Source organism: Leguminivora glycinivorella, chromosome 10 (assembly GCF_023078275.1).
Source record: "Leguminivora glycinivorella isolate SPB_JAAS2020 chromosome 10, LegGlyc_1.1, whole genome shotgun sequence".
Classification (NCBI taxonomy): Eukaryota; Metazoa; Arthropoda; class Insecta; order Lepidoptera; family Tortricidae; genus Leguminivora; species Leguminivora glycinivorella.
Window position 1 is genome coordinate 9,435,462 of NC_062980.1, and position 13,706 is coordinate 9,449,167.

At 38.7% G+C, this 13,706-nt stretch overlaps 1 protein-coding gene across 1 annotated transcript in view; it reads left to right on the top strand.

Moving 5' to 3' along the window:
• The window catches only part of LOC125230099 (G protein-coupled receptor kinase 1), an 86,415-nt gene that overhangs the window by 57,403 nt on the left and 15,306 nt on the right, over positions 1-13,706 (top strand). The window contains exons 11-12 of the mRNA XM_048135117.1: positions 9,190-9,355; positions 11,929-12,070. Of these exons, the coding sequence (XP_047991074.1) occupies positions 9,190-9,355; positions 11,929-12,070 (308 nt within the window). The remainder of the gene's footprint in view (positions 1-9,189; positions 9,356-11,928; positions 12,071-13,706) is intronic.

Here is a 13,706-nt window from a genome sequence, read left to right on the forward strand (position 1 = left end):
TAAAGCTTCAGTGCCACTCTTGGCAAATAAGGGGTTGAAAAAAAAACGAAAACTGTGGCATTGCAGTGACAGGTTGCCAGCCTCTCGCCTACGCCACAATTTAACCCATATCCCATAGTCGCCTTCTACGACACCCACGGGAAGAAAAGGGGTGGTGAAATTCTTAACCCGTCACCACACAGGCCATATGTCAGTAAATTGCCTATAACGTAATTTTACCGCTTTTTGCTAAGGTTGACATATACATTCACTTCATTAGGGTAAACGGATAATTTAATGAAAGTATTTTTCTTCATTTAGCGATTTTGATTGGTGTCCATGGTATGTATGCCTGTACCTCTGTGCGTACGCGTAGGCATATTTAGCTAAATAAGTATCAATATTCATGTTCAATAAATATGTCCAAAGGTTGGACTTTCTTGTCTAAGCTCCGATATTTACTAAGGAGGCTATCAGACTAATATCTTGGCCCGATAATAACACACAAAAACCGCTGATATCGAACGATTTTTTGCTGAAATACGAATCCGTTAATGGGAATTAAAAACAGACAGGTAAACGTACATCAACCCTGCGTGGTAAAGCTAAGAATCCACGGAAGCATACAGTTTGCTTTGATATCGGGTGCCTGTACCTCTGTGCGTACGCGTAGGCATATTTAGCTAAATAAGTATCTAGTCTAAATATGTTTTATATTTAGATTTTACTTCCTGCTGTTTTAAATATTATCTCAACTTGTTCCATTTTACTTTTATGCTAAGCGTAAACAAATCACCCTTTGGTGCTATTTCACACTCGTTTCCAATTCATAAATATCGTATAGGTGTGCTGTTTATTATGTTATGGCATGCTCACTGCTCCTCAATAACAGCTATGGTGCAGACATTTCATAAAATAGAACAGATATTGGATGTAAATATTACAGAGAAGCAATAACAGTGATAATAATATGTTTTTTGTCGATCGGTATAATAAGTATTCCTAGTGTTACGTACTTATTACGTAGTAATTTAAGTAGGAATACACTTAGATTTCAATAAAATAAATAAATAAACGAAACTTCCCACTGTGTCCTTTCCTATAAAGCAGTTTTATCAGTATATAAAGATACAAACAAATTTTGTCTTTATGGTAAGCGACACTCACAAAATAAGCATGGGGCACGGATGGCCATTCGCTTATTTATCATGATACAGTGAACAGCAGACATAGCGAAGCTAGTTTCAATACTACTACATAAAAAAGGGAAAAGCGTCAGCAGATTATTTTAAACAGCTTTTAATCAAATGATTTAAATTTTACACGTTAAACTTCCGTGAGACATATTCAAATAATTAATTGAAATACGGTTGTACTCACGTTATTATATCGCTATTGCTGCGACCAGCAATGTGGATGTTGCCACCAGCATGGAAACCGGTAATACCTAATGTGAAGCGGAAAATGTGTTTTGACAATCGTGTGGACACAGTGAGTGCAGTGTGCTTACCTCCATCGGTCGACACAGCCGCGCTACCAGAACTCTACACAACAACTACAGCAGCAGACTGCTCTGCGCCCCCTTCCCCCGTCCTATCAGCGCGCGCGCAGCGGGCGGAGCGGCGAGCGGCGCGTTCAGTTTGCGGAGTCTAGCCGTCGCGTGAACTCCTATACGCCTGAAGAGGGGCCTCCGAATTGGCCCGAAACATGTCGCAGCAATAGCGATATAATAACGTGAGTACAACCGTATTTCAATTGATTTAAATTTTACTGAAAAACCTGAACAACGTATAAAACCTTCACCGTATAAATTATTAGGAGCTTTAACTTGCACGGTAAACCAACTTTCCAGCCCCGCCCCCCGCAAGATCGGGGACTGTAAACCTCAATCTGGTATACGTATTCATTTGTTCCTCGTGACCTAAAGCGCTTCCCGAACTTTAACAAGGTCATCTGAACAAAGTTTATAAAACGTTACAAACGGTTCGTGGTTACGAACTACATATGTATGTGTCTATACTATGTACGATTATTACTCTTATTCTTTAGGTCAGATGGCAGTCTCTTTCTTAAAAACTAGTGCCTATGCCAAATTTTGGGATTCATTGTCAAAGCGGATCCCAGGCTCCCAAGACCCGTCCGTGGCAAATGCCGGAATAACGCGAGGAAGATGATGAATTACCAGAAAATTCTTATGAATTAATTATTTGCAAATTATACGGATAAAATTTGTTTATTTGGATATAGAGGAGGAATAAACAAATTTGTGTGGGAATAAACAAAGTGAATAATTTCAACATCAATCTCGTTTTGTCTTTGATATTTGCCTGGTCCTTGCCTACCTGTTCTGAAAGACAAGAATTGTTGTTTTATGCTTTCGTGGTCATCTATTATTTTGCCGACTTAGCTTAGACTTTATGTGTTTTGTGGGGACATGTGACACTTATTTCAAGTTTATGGTTATGTAGTCGCGCCGCATTTACTTTTATTGATCGTCACGGTCCAGTTCAATCAAACTTTCGATCAGACTTTGTCCATTTTGACTGTTATCATATATTGAATTCTTAACTACTTTCTTTTGTGTGCTGAACAACCAAAGCGGTACTAATTTTTTAGTATTTTGGATGGGATTAAACGATTACAATCAGCCGTCTACTATGCAGTTTTAGGCTAACCGAGAGTGCTGGTATATGTATGAGTGTTGATGACTTAATTTTCTCGCTAAAGAAAACAATTGTCAAGCCTGCAGAATGCCACAGTTTGGAAATCATAACATAGTACGAGTATGTGCTCGTTCGCCAAGCACTAACATGTAAAATTATCGAATTTGACGGAGCTCTTTACGGTTAAATGCACTTTATTTACATCATTCGCTCCGTACGAACATAACTTTTATTGACGATGGCGGTCTTACTAACGGGCGCCGCCTAGTCATTTACGTGTCACTCAGACAAGTAATGTTTAAATACTGCTGATTTTAGTACAGTGTATCTTATCATATCTTGAATAAAACTACGTTGGAACTATCTCGAGTCTTGCTGAAAATCATAATTGAATCTGTGATACATTAAGTTTTTATGTTTCGATCGAAAGGTCATGAGAAAGATGTAGGTGGTCCAGAAACATCTTTCTTAGTTCTGCAATCGTGTTGCAGGTGACATGATGCCTTAACACGAGGGCTAAAAAAACCGGCCAAGTGCGAGTCGGGCTCGCGCACAAAGGGTTCCGTAGCAGCAAATATAATAAACCAATAACTTAACCAAAATTACAGTTAAATCAACCTATCTCAAAAACTATAAGAGATACTTTGATCAAACCAAAAATCGTTGAAAGAGTTAATTAGCATGCATCACCTCTATTTTTTTTAGAATTTTATACCCCGTAGTTATAAAAATAGAGGGGGGGGGACATACTTTTTACGACTTTGAGAGCTGATATCTCAAAAACCGTTCACTTTAAGAAAAATGTTTTTTAGAAAACTTTATATCATTTTAAAAGACCTTTCCATTGATACCCCACACGGGTATGTACATCGAAAAAAAAATTTTCATCCCTCAGTTACATGTATGGGGGGCCCCACCCCCAATTCTTTTTTTTACTATTTAGTGTCATAATTTTGTAGCGGTTCATACAACACATATTCCCATCAAATTTCATCACTGTAGTACTTATAGTTTCCGAGTAAATCGGCTGTGACAGACGGACAGACGGACAGACGGACAGACGGACAGACGGACATGACGAAACTATAAGGGTTCCGTTTTTGCCATTTTGGCTACGGAACCCTAAAAAGAATACCTACTGAAGCTTATTCTCATTAAGCGTTGTTAGATGAAGTAAAATTTAAAGTTGAAAGCACTATTTACATTTGCATTACGCTTTCAATTCTTTCCAACTTCAAGAGCACAATTTCGTAAAAGTCTTCATCGCATCATATATTAACCAACTTCGATAAACTTTGAACAAAGTTTTGCTCTCCTTACAATTTATTCACATGTCTCTCCTAACTATCGTTAGGTACCGTGATTTAGCTCGGACCCACCTAGACTATTAAACTAACATAAAATCCCGCTATCAAACATTTATTGAGCAGAGCATCGATTCACGCCCCGTACATAAATTATGAACTTGACGACATCTGCTGGGAGAGAAATTGAGCATTCCTTTTTGAAGCACCCGGTAAGACGTGCCTTTATAATGTATGGTTGAAGGGTGCTTCTAAATTGTGCTTCAGTTCTAAGTCGTGTGCGTAATTCTATATCGACGCGACGTCAAAGATACAATGGAATTAGGGGAACATTTTTGATGTCAGGTATGCGGTTATCCTTTATATTTCGTAATACGAATAGTCCAAAAGTATAACCTTGTTCTAATCCATTAGATACGACTTAAAGACGTAAAAACGTAACTTGATAAGGCACAGGCGAACCAGTGTACATGCTAAACTAAATATAAAGTCAAAGAAAAATTTTTGTAATTTATTTTTTCAAATAGTTTTTGGTGTGTTTTGATATTTTGGACGTAAAGTACATGCGAATCGGGTGTACGTAAGTATAAGTACGTACACATTACGATCGTAAGTTTGTTATAGTCTTATCTGGGTATCTTTTGTGATTTGATTTGATTGCTATCATCATTTAAAAACAACTGCGTCCAGGGTCGCAAGTCGCAACGAGACAATTTAAATGAAACTGATTATTGCGGCGAAACTATTGCTACCGACAACTATTAATACTTCCACGCATATCATATGCACCGCTACATGCGGTTGAAAACTATATCAATATTATACATTGCTGCCACATAACTACGTTCACAATTGAATGAATTTCCAATTCACATAAGGTGGATATGCTAAGCGCGCTAGTATAATGGGTCGAATAATTTAGAACGACAGTCGAAATGCATTAACGATTGCTGGCCGACTCAGATAATTACTATTGACATTGATTGACTTTTTCAATTCCCCGTTTTAATGACTGATTCCCAAGTATATGTACCTATGGCAAAATTGACGGCCGCGCGGCGTATAATATGAGACCCTGCAATATTCATGTTCAATAAATATGTCCAAAGGTTGGACTTTCTTGTCTTTTGCCCAGTATAAATGTTGAAATGGTTAATGTCCAGTCTGAAGCTCCGATATTTACTATGGAGGCTATCAGACTAATATCTTGGTCCGATAATAACACACAAAAACCGCTGATATCGAACGATTTTTTGCTGAAATACGAATCCGTTAATGGGAATTAAAAACAGACAGGTAAACGTACATCAACCCTGCGTGGTAAAGCTAAGAATCCACGGAAGCATACAGTTTGCTTTGATATCGGGTACAGTCAAATTTAACTAACCGGCAATAAGATAACCCTCAAACCCAACGAGTGTAATGGAATCGATGTGATCCGCTCGATTGTCCCCACCCCGTCTGCCACCCATACAAAGGGAATGCATTTGTGGCACATTTTGTATCAATCCGTCAGTTAAATCTAACTGACCGTTAACGGACAATATCAAAAGCAATGTAGATTCGTGGAATCTCTCAGCCCATAGCCAAGAGTACAATCGGTGACAATCTGTAGCTTATCGTAGTAATGTCCCTCATAAGCACATTCGTATTGGTACGACAGAGCCAGTAGCATCCTCCGCCACGGAGCTCCAAGTACTCTGTACTCTGACTACCCTGGACTCTTGGCTACATGCCCTGTCCCGCCCGATCGTCATCCCGTCCCGTCTACCGGCCATCCGGATCGGAATGCATCGGAATGTGCGATTAAATATTTCCATTTCCCACTATACAACGTTATTTCGTCGCTATATTGCGGTTATTTGCATTGCAATGCAGACTAAACTTAGCCCCGAGGCCGAGTTTACTGGCGTCCATGTTTTGTCACTGGTTTTCAACAGAACAAAAGGCGATGAAAAATTGTAAGTTATTCTTTTGTTATCCTTGAACTGCGGCGTGCATTGTGCAATGCAATGCTAATCAATGAAGTCAGTCGTATCAAATATTAGACTTATTTGCCTCGGTAAAACAAACTCGACCTGCCAGGACCTGAACTGAATGCAGTGGGCTTTGTGACTTTTTGAATGCAGTGGACACTTTTTTCAAGCAAAGCTAATCTACGTACATAGGTATGTATGTTTGTACATTGTACAGATATGGACTTTTTAAAAGGATGTCCTCTCTGAAGCCTCCGCCACACATAGAGCGTTTTGATAGCGTAACGCAACGATAGCGGTGCGCCGGATGAACGCTGGCGTTCCGCTCGCAATCCGCGCGCATTCCGCTCGCAATCCGCGCTCGTTAGTTCCCGCCGGCGTCCGCTGGGCGCAACGCCAGCGTTCGTCCGGCGCACCGCCAGCGTTCGTCCGGCGCACCGCTATCATTGCGCTCCGCTGACGCTCCGCCTACGCTCTCAAAACGCGCATGTGTGGCCGAGCTTTTACTGTTTACAACTTGATCCTTGAAATTCCTATTTAATTTAATTTTTCTACTCCAGCACTTAAATCTGTCAATTAGATTATTGTCAGCGGTATCCAAATTAAATTCATTTGAGTAACGATGAGAAAGTCTATTTGTCTATAGGTTCATAGGATTACTGCTAGCAGTAATCATATGAATATAGGAGTTCTGTTAATTTTTTTTTAAAAGCACAACTTCCATTTATCAGGTATGTTTTCATTTACAGTAATAAGTAACTTTTAATAAATAATATAATATTTAGGTTCATAATTTAAATCAAGATGAAAAAATAAACTTAAATGCGTTTTACATATTAGATATTGCAAAACAAAGGTAAAAATCATAAGTTTATCCAATAATTTTACATTCGACATTTAAATATTCTTGAACGCAACCACATTTCTCGTAATTGAAAACCGGCTTATTTTCTATTTCTCTTGTCTATGGTATGTTTGACATTTGTAAACTTATCACGAAACTATTTGAACTATTTCGGTGGTGTGTAGTTTGTTTTAATTCGACGTTATTGTGCAAAAACATAAGTAATTATGAGTGATTCTGGTGAAAAATTCACTTCCGAAGAAATCAAGGCTATGGGCGCTCAAAGTGACTGACAATTTGTTACATGAAAAGTCAGATAAAGCGTACCAAAAATGTTATGTTTGTTTTGACATGGAAATTGCAAAAAAATGTTTCAACTTTCTCTGAAACGGCGTTGTTGGCATATTTTGAAGAATTGTGCAACAAGTTCTCGCCATCAACATTGTGGACAGAATACTCAATGCTACGACGATCCACACAAATATTCCCATTCATTACATGAAGTAAGTAACTAACCCATTTTATTATTCTCGAATAGGTATGTATGTGGCTGTCGTAGAAAAAGTATAGTATACAATCGTAACATTATGAAGGCTATAAAAGTCTCGTACCTTACTTAGGCCACTCGGCAAGCCTTCGTGGCCTAACCGCGGTACTCAACTTTTATAGCCTTCATAACGTTACCGTTATATAATATACTATTGTAACTTAAACTCCTACCTCATTTATGTGTCTGTTATGTAACATACAACTAAACTAAATATATCTCAGGTTTAAACATTTGGTTGTGTTTGAGATCCACACTATAGCGTTCAGGGCATTACTTAGAATCTTGAGCTAAATCTCCGTACTGTACTAAACTATGTCATTTGCGGGAGTCTGTATATTTGAAGAGTAATCTCTAATCTCGACGGCTTAATGGATTTAGATGCGGCAGATACACTGGGATGTTGATGCAATGACTTGATTGCCGAGTAGAATGCTTATTGAAGTTTGTGAACGTCAAACTGTAGGTAAACATTCTTTGAGGTAATTAATCAAGTAAATCGCATTATACTAGTATTACATTTATATTACTAGGTCTTAATTAAGTTCAAACTGTGTTGTAGATGTAGGCATATTAAGCGTGGTGAGACAGTATACTCGTACATTATTAAGTTTTACTAATTCTCAACTAAAATTGTTTGCTACGTCGTAGGCGTCGTAGCACGTAGCATTGTTTTCTTGGTACCTATCTAACCATATTTTTAGTTTAATTTACAGGAGATACTCAGCTATGGGATCAACTCGAATTCTCGATAAAACATTTAGGCCTGATTTAGACGGCGTCCGAACTCGCATGCGATTTTAGTTACATTGCGGGCTGTTGAGGTTAGATACATACAATTGTGCACAGCCATCAAATACCGCAATGTAATAAAACTCGTATACGAGTTCTCGTACCATCTAAATGGGCCCTTAGGTTTTCTATAACACATCGATAACGATGATCTGCCGAAACGTAAGGAACAAGCTGCCGTAATAAAAGTTGGTCAATAGGTATGATATGACTTACGTAATATTAACCTTGCCCAATTTGGCTAGAGGTTGAAAAACAAGTACCTAGGTCCTAGGTATACCAAAAATCCTACGTAGCATTGGGAGCAGACGGTGTTTTTCGTTATATTAGGTTTTTGAACTCGTAACCTCCCAGTACTGCGTAAAGGGATCTTCGTACCACTTGAACTGTCATTTTGATTATTTATGTATGCCGCAGCGCCATTCGGTTTCTTCCAGACATTACTTGAAAGTTAAAATCGATTAATACTGTCGCGTGACTAAAAAAACATACTGCTTTGGAATTTCAAAATTTAGTAACAACTGTCGAAATTTTAACTTTCGTCTGAATGTGTCTTGTCGTCGTGAATGTGGTACCTTTACGAAATTACGACGTTCACTGCCAGTGATGCGCTTATGAAAAAACGTGTATGCAGCACGTGGCTTGAAATAGACCTGAATTTGTTAAGTTTTTCACTGTACAGGTGACATCACTAAACTTTACAGAAACCGAGTGATTTACGTTACGAACTGTCTTTATCAAAGGTCAAATTAATTAGCCTTTCCAATATAACTTTCGCTATCTGACATGTGCACAAGTGCGGTACGCAGTGCGCCGACTCGCATGCGAGTTCTATTACATCGCGTTATTTGATTGGCATGCTGAATTGTATGTCGCCAAAAGCCTGCTATGTAACTAAAATGTAATATGAGTTTTAGGGCTATTCTGATGAAGACGCGCTCACCATTGATTTTGTTACAATCTTTAACCGCGCGTTCGTCTGAACTTAGCCTAATTATCGACAGGGCAGATACCCCGCAATAGTACAAAGAGTCATCAGACAATAGTTGAAAACCTGATATCTATATATTTTTTTCTTTTCCAGGTGGATTGTCCCTTCATCGTCTGCATGACGTACGCATTCCACACGCCCGACAAGCTATGCTTTATCCTGGATCTCATGAATGGCGGCGACTTGCACTACCACCTCTCGCAGCACGGCGTGTTCAACGAGGCGGAGATGAAGTTCTACGCCGCTGAAGTTATATTAGGTTGGCTTTTTTAAATATTTAAATAGTAAAGTTGGGCACATCCTCCCTAACCGTGGATTGGACACAAGCTCTGTGTAGCGTGCTGTTCAAACATTATCCTCCTGTTGGCCAATGCTGAGTGGATATAGTGGAGCGAGATCTCTGTCAACTCGACATCGGCGAAGGTTGGCCTGATATCGCTCTGGATTGAACAAACCCCTAGCGCGTATTAGTGACCCTGCCTGCTACGCCGCGGTCCCGGGTTCAAATCCCGGTAAGGGCATTTATTTGTGTGATGAGCACAGATATTTGTTTCCTGAGTCATGGATGTTTTCTATGTATATAGTATTTGTATATTATATATATCGTTTTCTGAGTACCTGCAACACAACCCATCTTGAGCTTACCGTGGGACTCAGTCAATCTATGTAAGAATGTCCTATTAAAAAAAAAAGTGGCTAGCTCTTGTGTTGGAGGCCATAAATTAGTCATTTCAGGCAGAGGCGGCTCGCGGCTGTAATTTGTGGGTGTTCACCCAAATAATCATCGTAAGGACCAAGGTCCTACATGTATGTAGACTACATAATATAATCAACACTATTAACTGTGTATTTGTAATTCCTATTACAACGGCATAAAGTCTAGTGTTCCTGTTTGTACTTATTCAATGTGATTAAATTTAAATCATATTAAATTGACTCGAGAGATGCATTTTTTTTTCTTTCCTTCAATTTTCCAATAAATGCCTGAACTAAGTTTAAATTTCAGTGAAAAATATTCTTTATTTAATTTATATAGCTGCCCAGCTTCAGGGTTAATAACAGTAAAACATAAAAATGAATAGACGAAAACTGCAGTTCATTCAGTAAATTAATGCGGGATTGTGAATGTTTTTTTTTTTTTCATCGAAAGATGTGATAAGTCACTGACGCCGGTATCGGTCCATGCAGACTCACCACCTCCGCCGTCCGCGCCCGCTCCAAATAAAAGACATGGAAAGCAAAACAGTTTGTCACTTTTTTCACATCCACATAACCACGGTGTTTTTTCATACTGTTCCGTTTTAAAAACACGTGTAAAATTTTGGTTTTTGAAAAACATATTTGCGTAAGTTTAAGGTCAGGCCGCGGTGGTCCTTTAGCTTTTAATTCTAATCGCGTTGCAAAAGTTTTTTCACACTCTTTTATAAATGTCACATTGTATCCATCTATTCTCACACACTTGCAATAAAAACAATTTAAACGGTTTCAAAATAAGGCAAAATCGCATTGCAAATTGGCAAAATAAAACTTGTTTATCTATTGTTTACTAACAATTAACAAAATAGCGCGCGAAATACGCGGGTCGCGGATGACCGCGACGCATTTCGCGCCTGCGCGATGCAACCGAGACGGTAATCAAGGACAAACCCACAGACCTATATCGAGATAGAAGGAAAAAGCTTGGCGGTTGACAGGGAGACCGATCGTGTAACATTTCGCATTTATTGGTGTTCTTATTATGATTGGATTATCCTAGTTAATTATTAATGTAGTTTACAATATTTATAATATAAGTTAGTTTAAGATTTTTGCATGAATGTATTTGTAATTTAATTTGTGTTGCATACTTTTTAATCTGTTAAATAAATAGATAAATACTTGATACCACAAATGTGAATTGACTCGACAGTTTGAATTCATGGCTTATTTTTACATCGCTCGTACTCTAAGACCAAATCAATTTATTTTCATTACAATCATTACAAACACATTATTCTAGCATTTATTTCATATTTATAGGTCGTTTGTTTTGAACGCACGCCAAATCGAGCTCGGCAAATTAAAACCGCAATGGAAAACTAATTTTGACATCCAATTGTCGAGCAGACTGCCGTTCGCGGTACTAAATATGATACTTTTTCTTTCTATCTTGATATAGCTCTGTGGTCAAACGTCCTTAGGAGCGGCGCTCCAGATTTACCTAATATTTCATACATAATCTTCTGTCTCACGCGCGGAGCTGTGACTAAACTTCTCTTTCGCTCTTACTGAATTTCGTATTAGAGAATGTACTGAATATTTCTCCATAGGAGCGCAATTCAAAGCGCTCCGTTGAGCGCGGTGCGTATGGAATTGTATAGGAAGGGAATTGGCGGATTAATATAGACTGTATAATGAACTTTTAAGAAATATAACTAATTGTTTGATTGGACTTTTTTGCGATAGTTTTTATATAGTATAATACATTAATTTGAGGTACCATAATTGATGTATTACTATAGTTTAATTGTGATTATTTTTGGGAGTGCACCGCACAAGCGCACTTTAGGGCAAGCCGCTACTGATTTCAGGTCGTCGTGCCAACCAAGTAACTTGCAAAATCATGGCAGGTTCTCATCTTTAGGACGTAGGTGTAACGTTGGATGTAAGTTTATTAAAAATAGGTATTATTTCCCTGAAAAACGACTGGTAAATTACATAAGTTCCGAGAAAGTTTGCAAGTACAAAACTGGGTGACAATCGTAACATAGGAATTTGAAGCTGCATGTAAATAAGTCACATCCCACATGTGGCATACTAACACGTGACTTTAACATTCGGATTGTTTAACAGGTTTGGAGCACATGCACAGACGCCACATAGTGTATAGAGACCTGAAGCCTGCGAACATTCTGCTAGACGAGCACGGTCACGTGCGGATATCGGATCTAGGACTAGCCTGCGACTTCTCTAAGAAGAAACCTCATGCCAGTGTGTGAGTATACATCTAGTTCTTGTTTTGTAGATCTTGACTGTATGCTGTATGAGACGACCGGTCTGGCGCAGTCGGTAGTGACCCTGCCTGCTACGCCGCGGTCCCGGGTTCGAATCCCGGTAAGAGCATTTATTTGTGTGATGAGCACAGATATTTGTTCCTGGGTCATGGATATTTTCTATATATATAAGTATTTATATATTATATATATCGTTGTCTGAGTACCCACAACACAAGCCTTCTTGAGCTTACCGTGGGACTCAGTCAATCTGTGTAAGAATATCCTATAATATTTATTTATGATGGTATCCTAACACGCAGCTTGAGAAAAGTCTCAACAACAGGACTTACAATCGGCTTGATATCTTTAACATTAACGGAAACCGTCGAATAAAATATACACATCAGGCTTGGTGCATCTGACAAACGTCACTCAGTGCACAGAAATACAACCACCTTCAAAAAGTAAATAAGCTATTATTGGCTTACAAAAATTTTTACAGTTGTCATTTCTGTCTCTGGGGTTAAAAAGTAGCCCTCAGTCGACAGAACGGACACATGTCAACTACATGCAAATGTGTCGACACTTGGACAATTGACGAACGGTTTACAGAACTGGTTTATTGTTTGTTTGTTCGGTAGGGTAATTTAGTTCAGGAGTTCCCTAGCTGCATACCGTTGACAGTAGGTCTAGCACATGATGGCCGCGGGAGTATGTCGCCGCGAGATAGATGCCACGTCTTCTTCTAACTGTATTAATGACATAAGGACGGGTAGTCTATCTCGCGGCGACATACTCCCGCGGCCATCATGTGCTAGGCCTACAGGTAAGAGTGGTCTCGTCTGGCAAGCCAATACTATATTACTATTAAATAGGTTAACGATGATAGGATATATTTTAATTGCAAGTGCGGAGCGGACCGGAAAAGTTTGGAAACCTCTGGTATAGTTTATGAAACTGTCCTGAGTTTTTATGCACCCCTTTAACACGTTCTTTCGTTCAGTTCAACGAAATTTGACCTAATTAATCTTTATGTCACAGTTTCGTTTTCTTCTAACCCCTTATTTGCCAAGAGTGGCACTGAAGCTTTAGTAGTTTCATGTGCTCTGCTTACCCCTTTATGGGATACAGGCGTTTTTGTATGTATGTATGTATTAATCTTTATTATAGCGCACATAACGATCGAATTAAAAATGTTACTTTTATTGGTCAGAAACGAATTATTTATAAGCCAACAACCTATTATACATACATACATACATATAATCACGACTGTATCCCATAAAGGGGTAGGCAGAGCACATGAACTACTAAGTTTCAGTGCCACTCTTGGCAAAAAGGGGTTGAAAGAAACCTATTATACATAGAATTAATAAAAATGTATATGTTAGACAGAAACTACGCCAACCCGATTGTATTTAATGAAGTGTTCTTAGAAAATGACGAAATGTGACGACAAAATCTGCGGTCACAATTAAACAAGTACTTGCAAAGCAAGTAGTTGACGCGCGCACAAACGAAAAGTCACCGTGATTTCCTTGAATATCAACCATGGTTCAAGGGAGACCAACCGCGTCCGGGTATTCCTAATAAATAAACACTGAAGGAATAAATAACACATGTACCAAGTTCGTT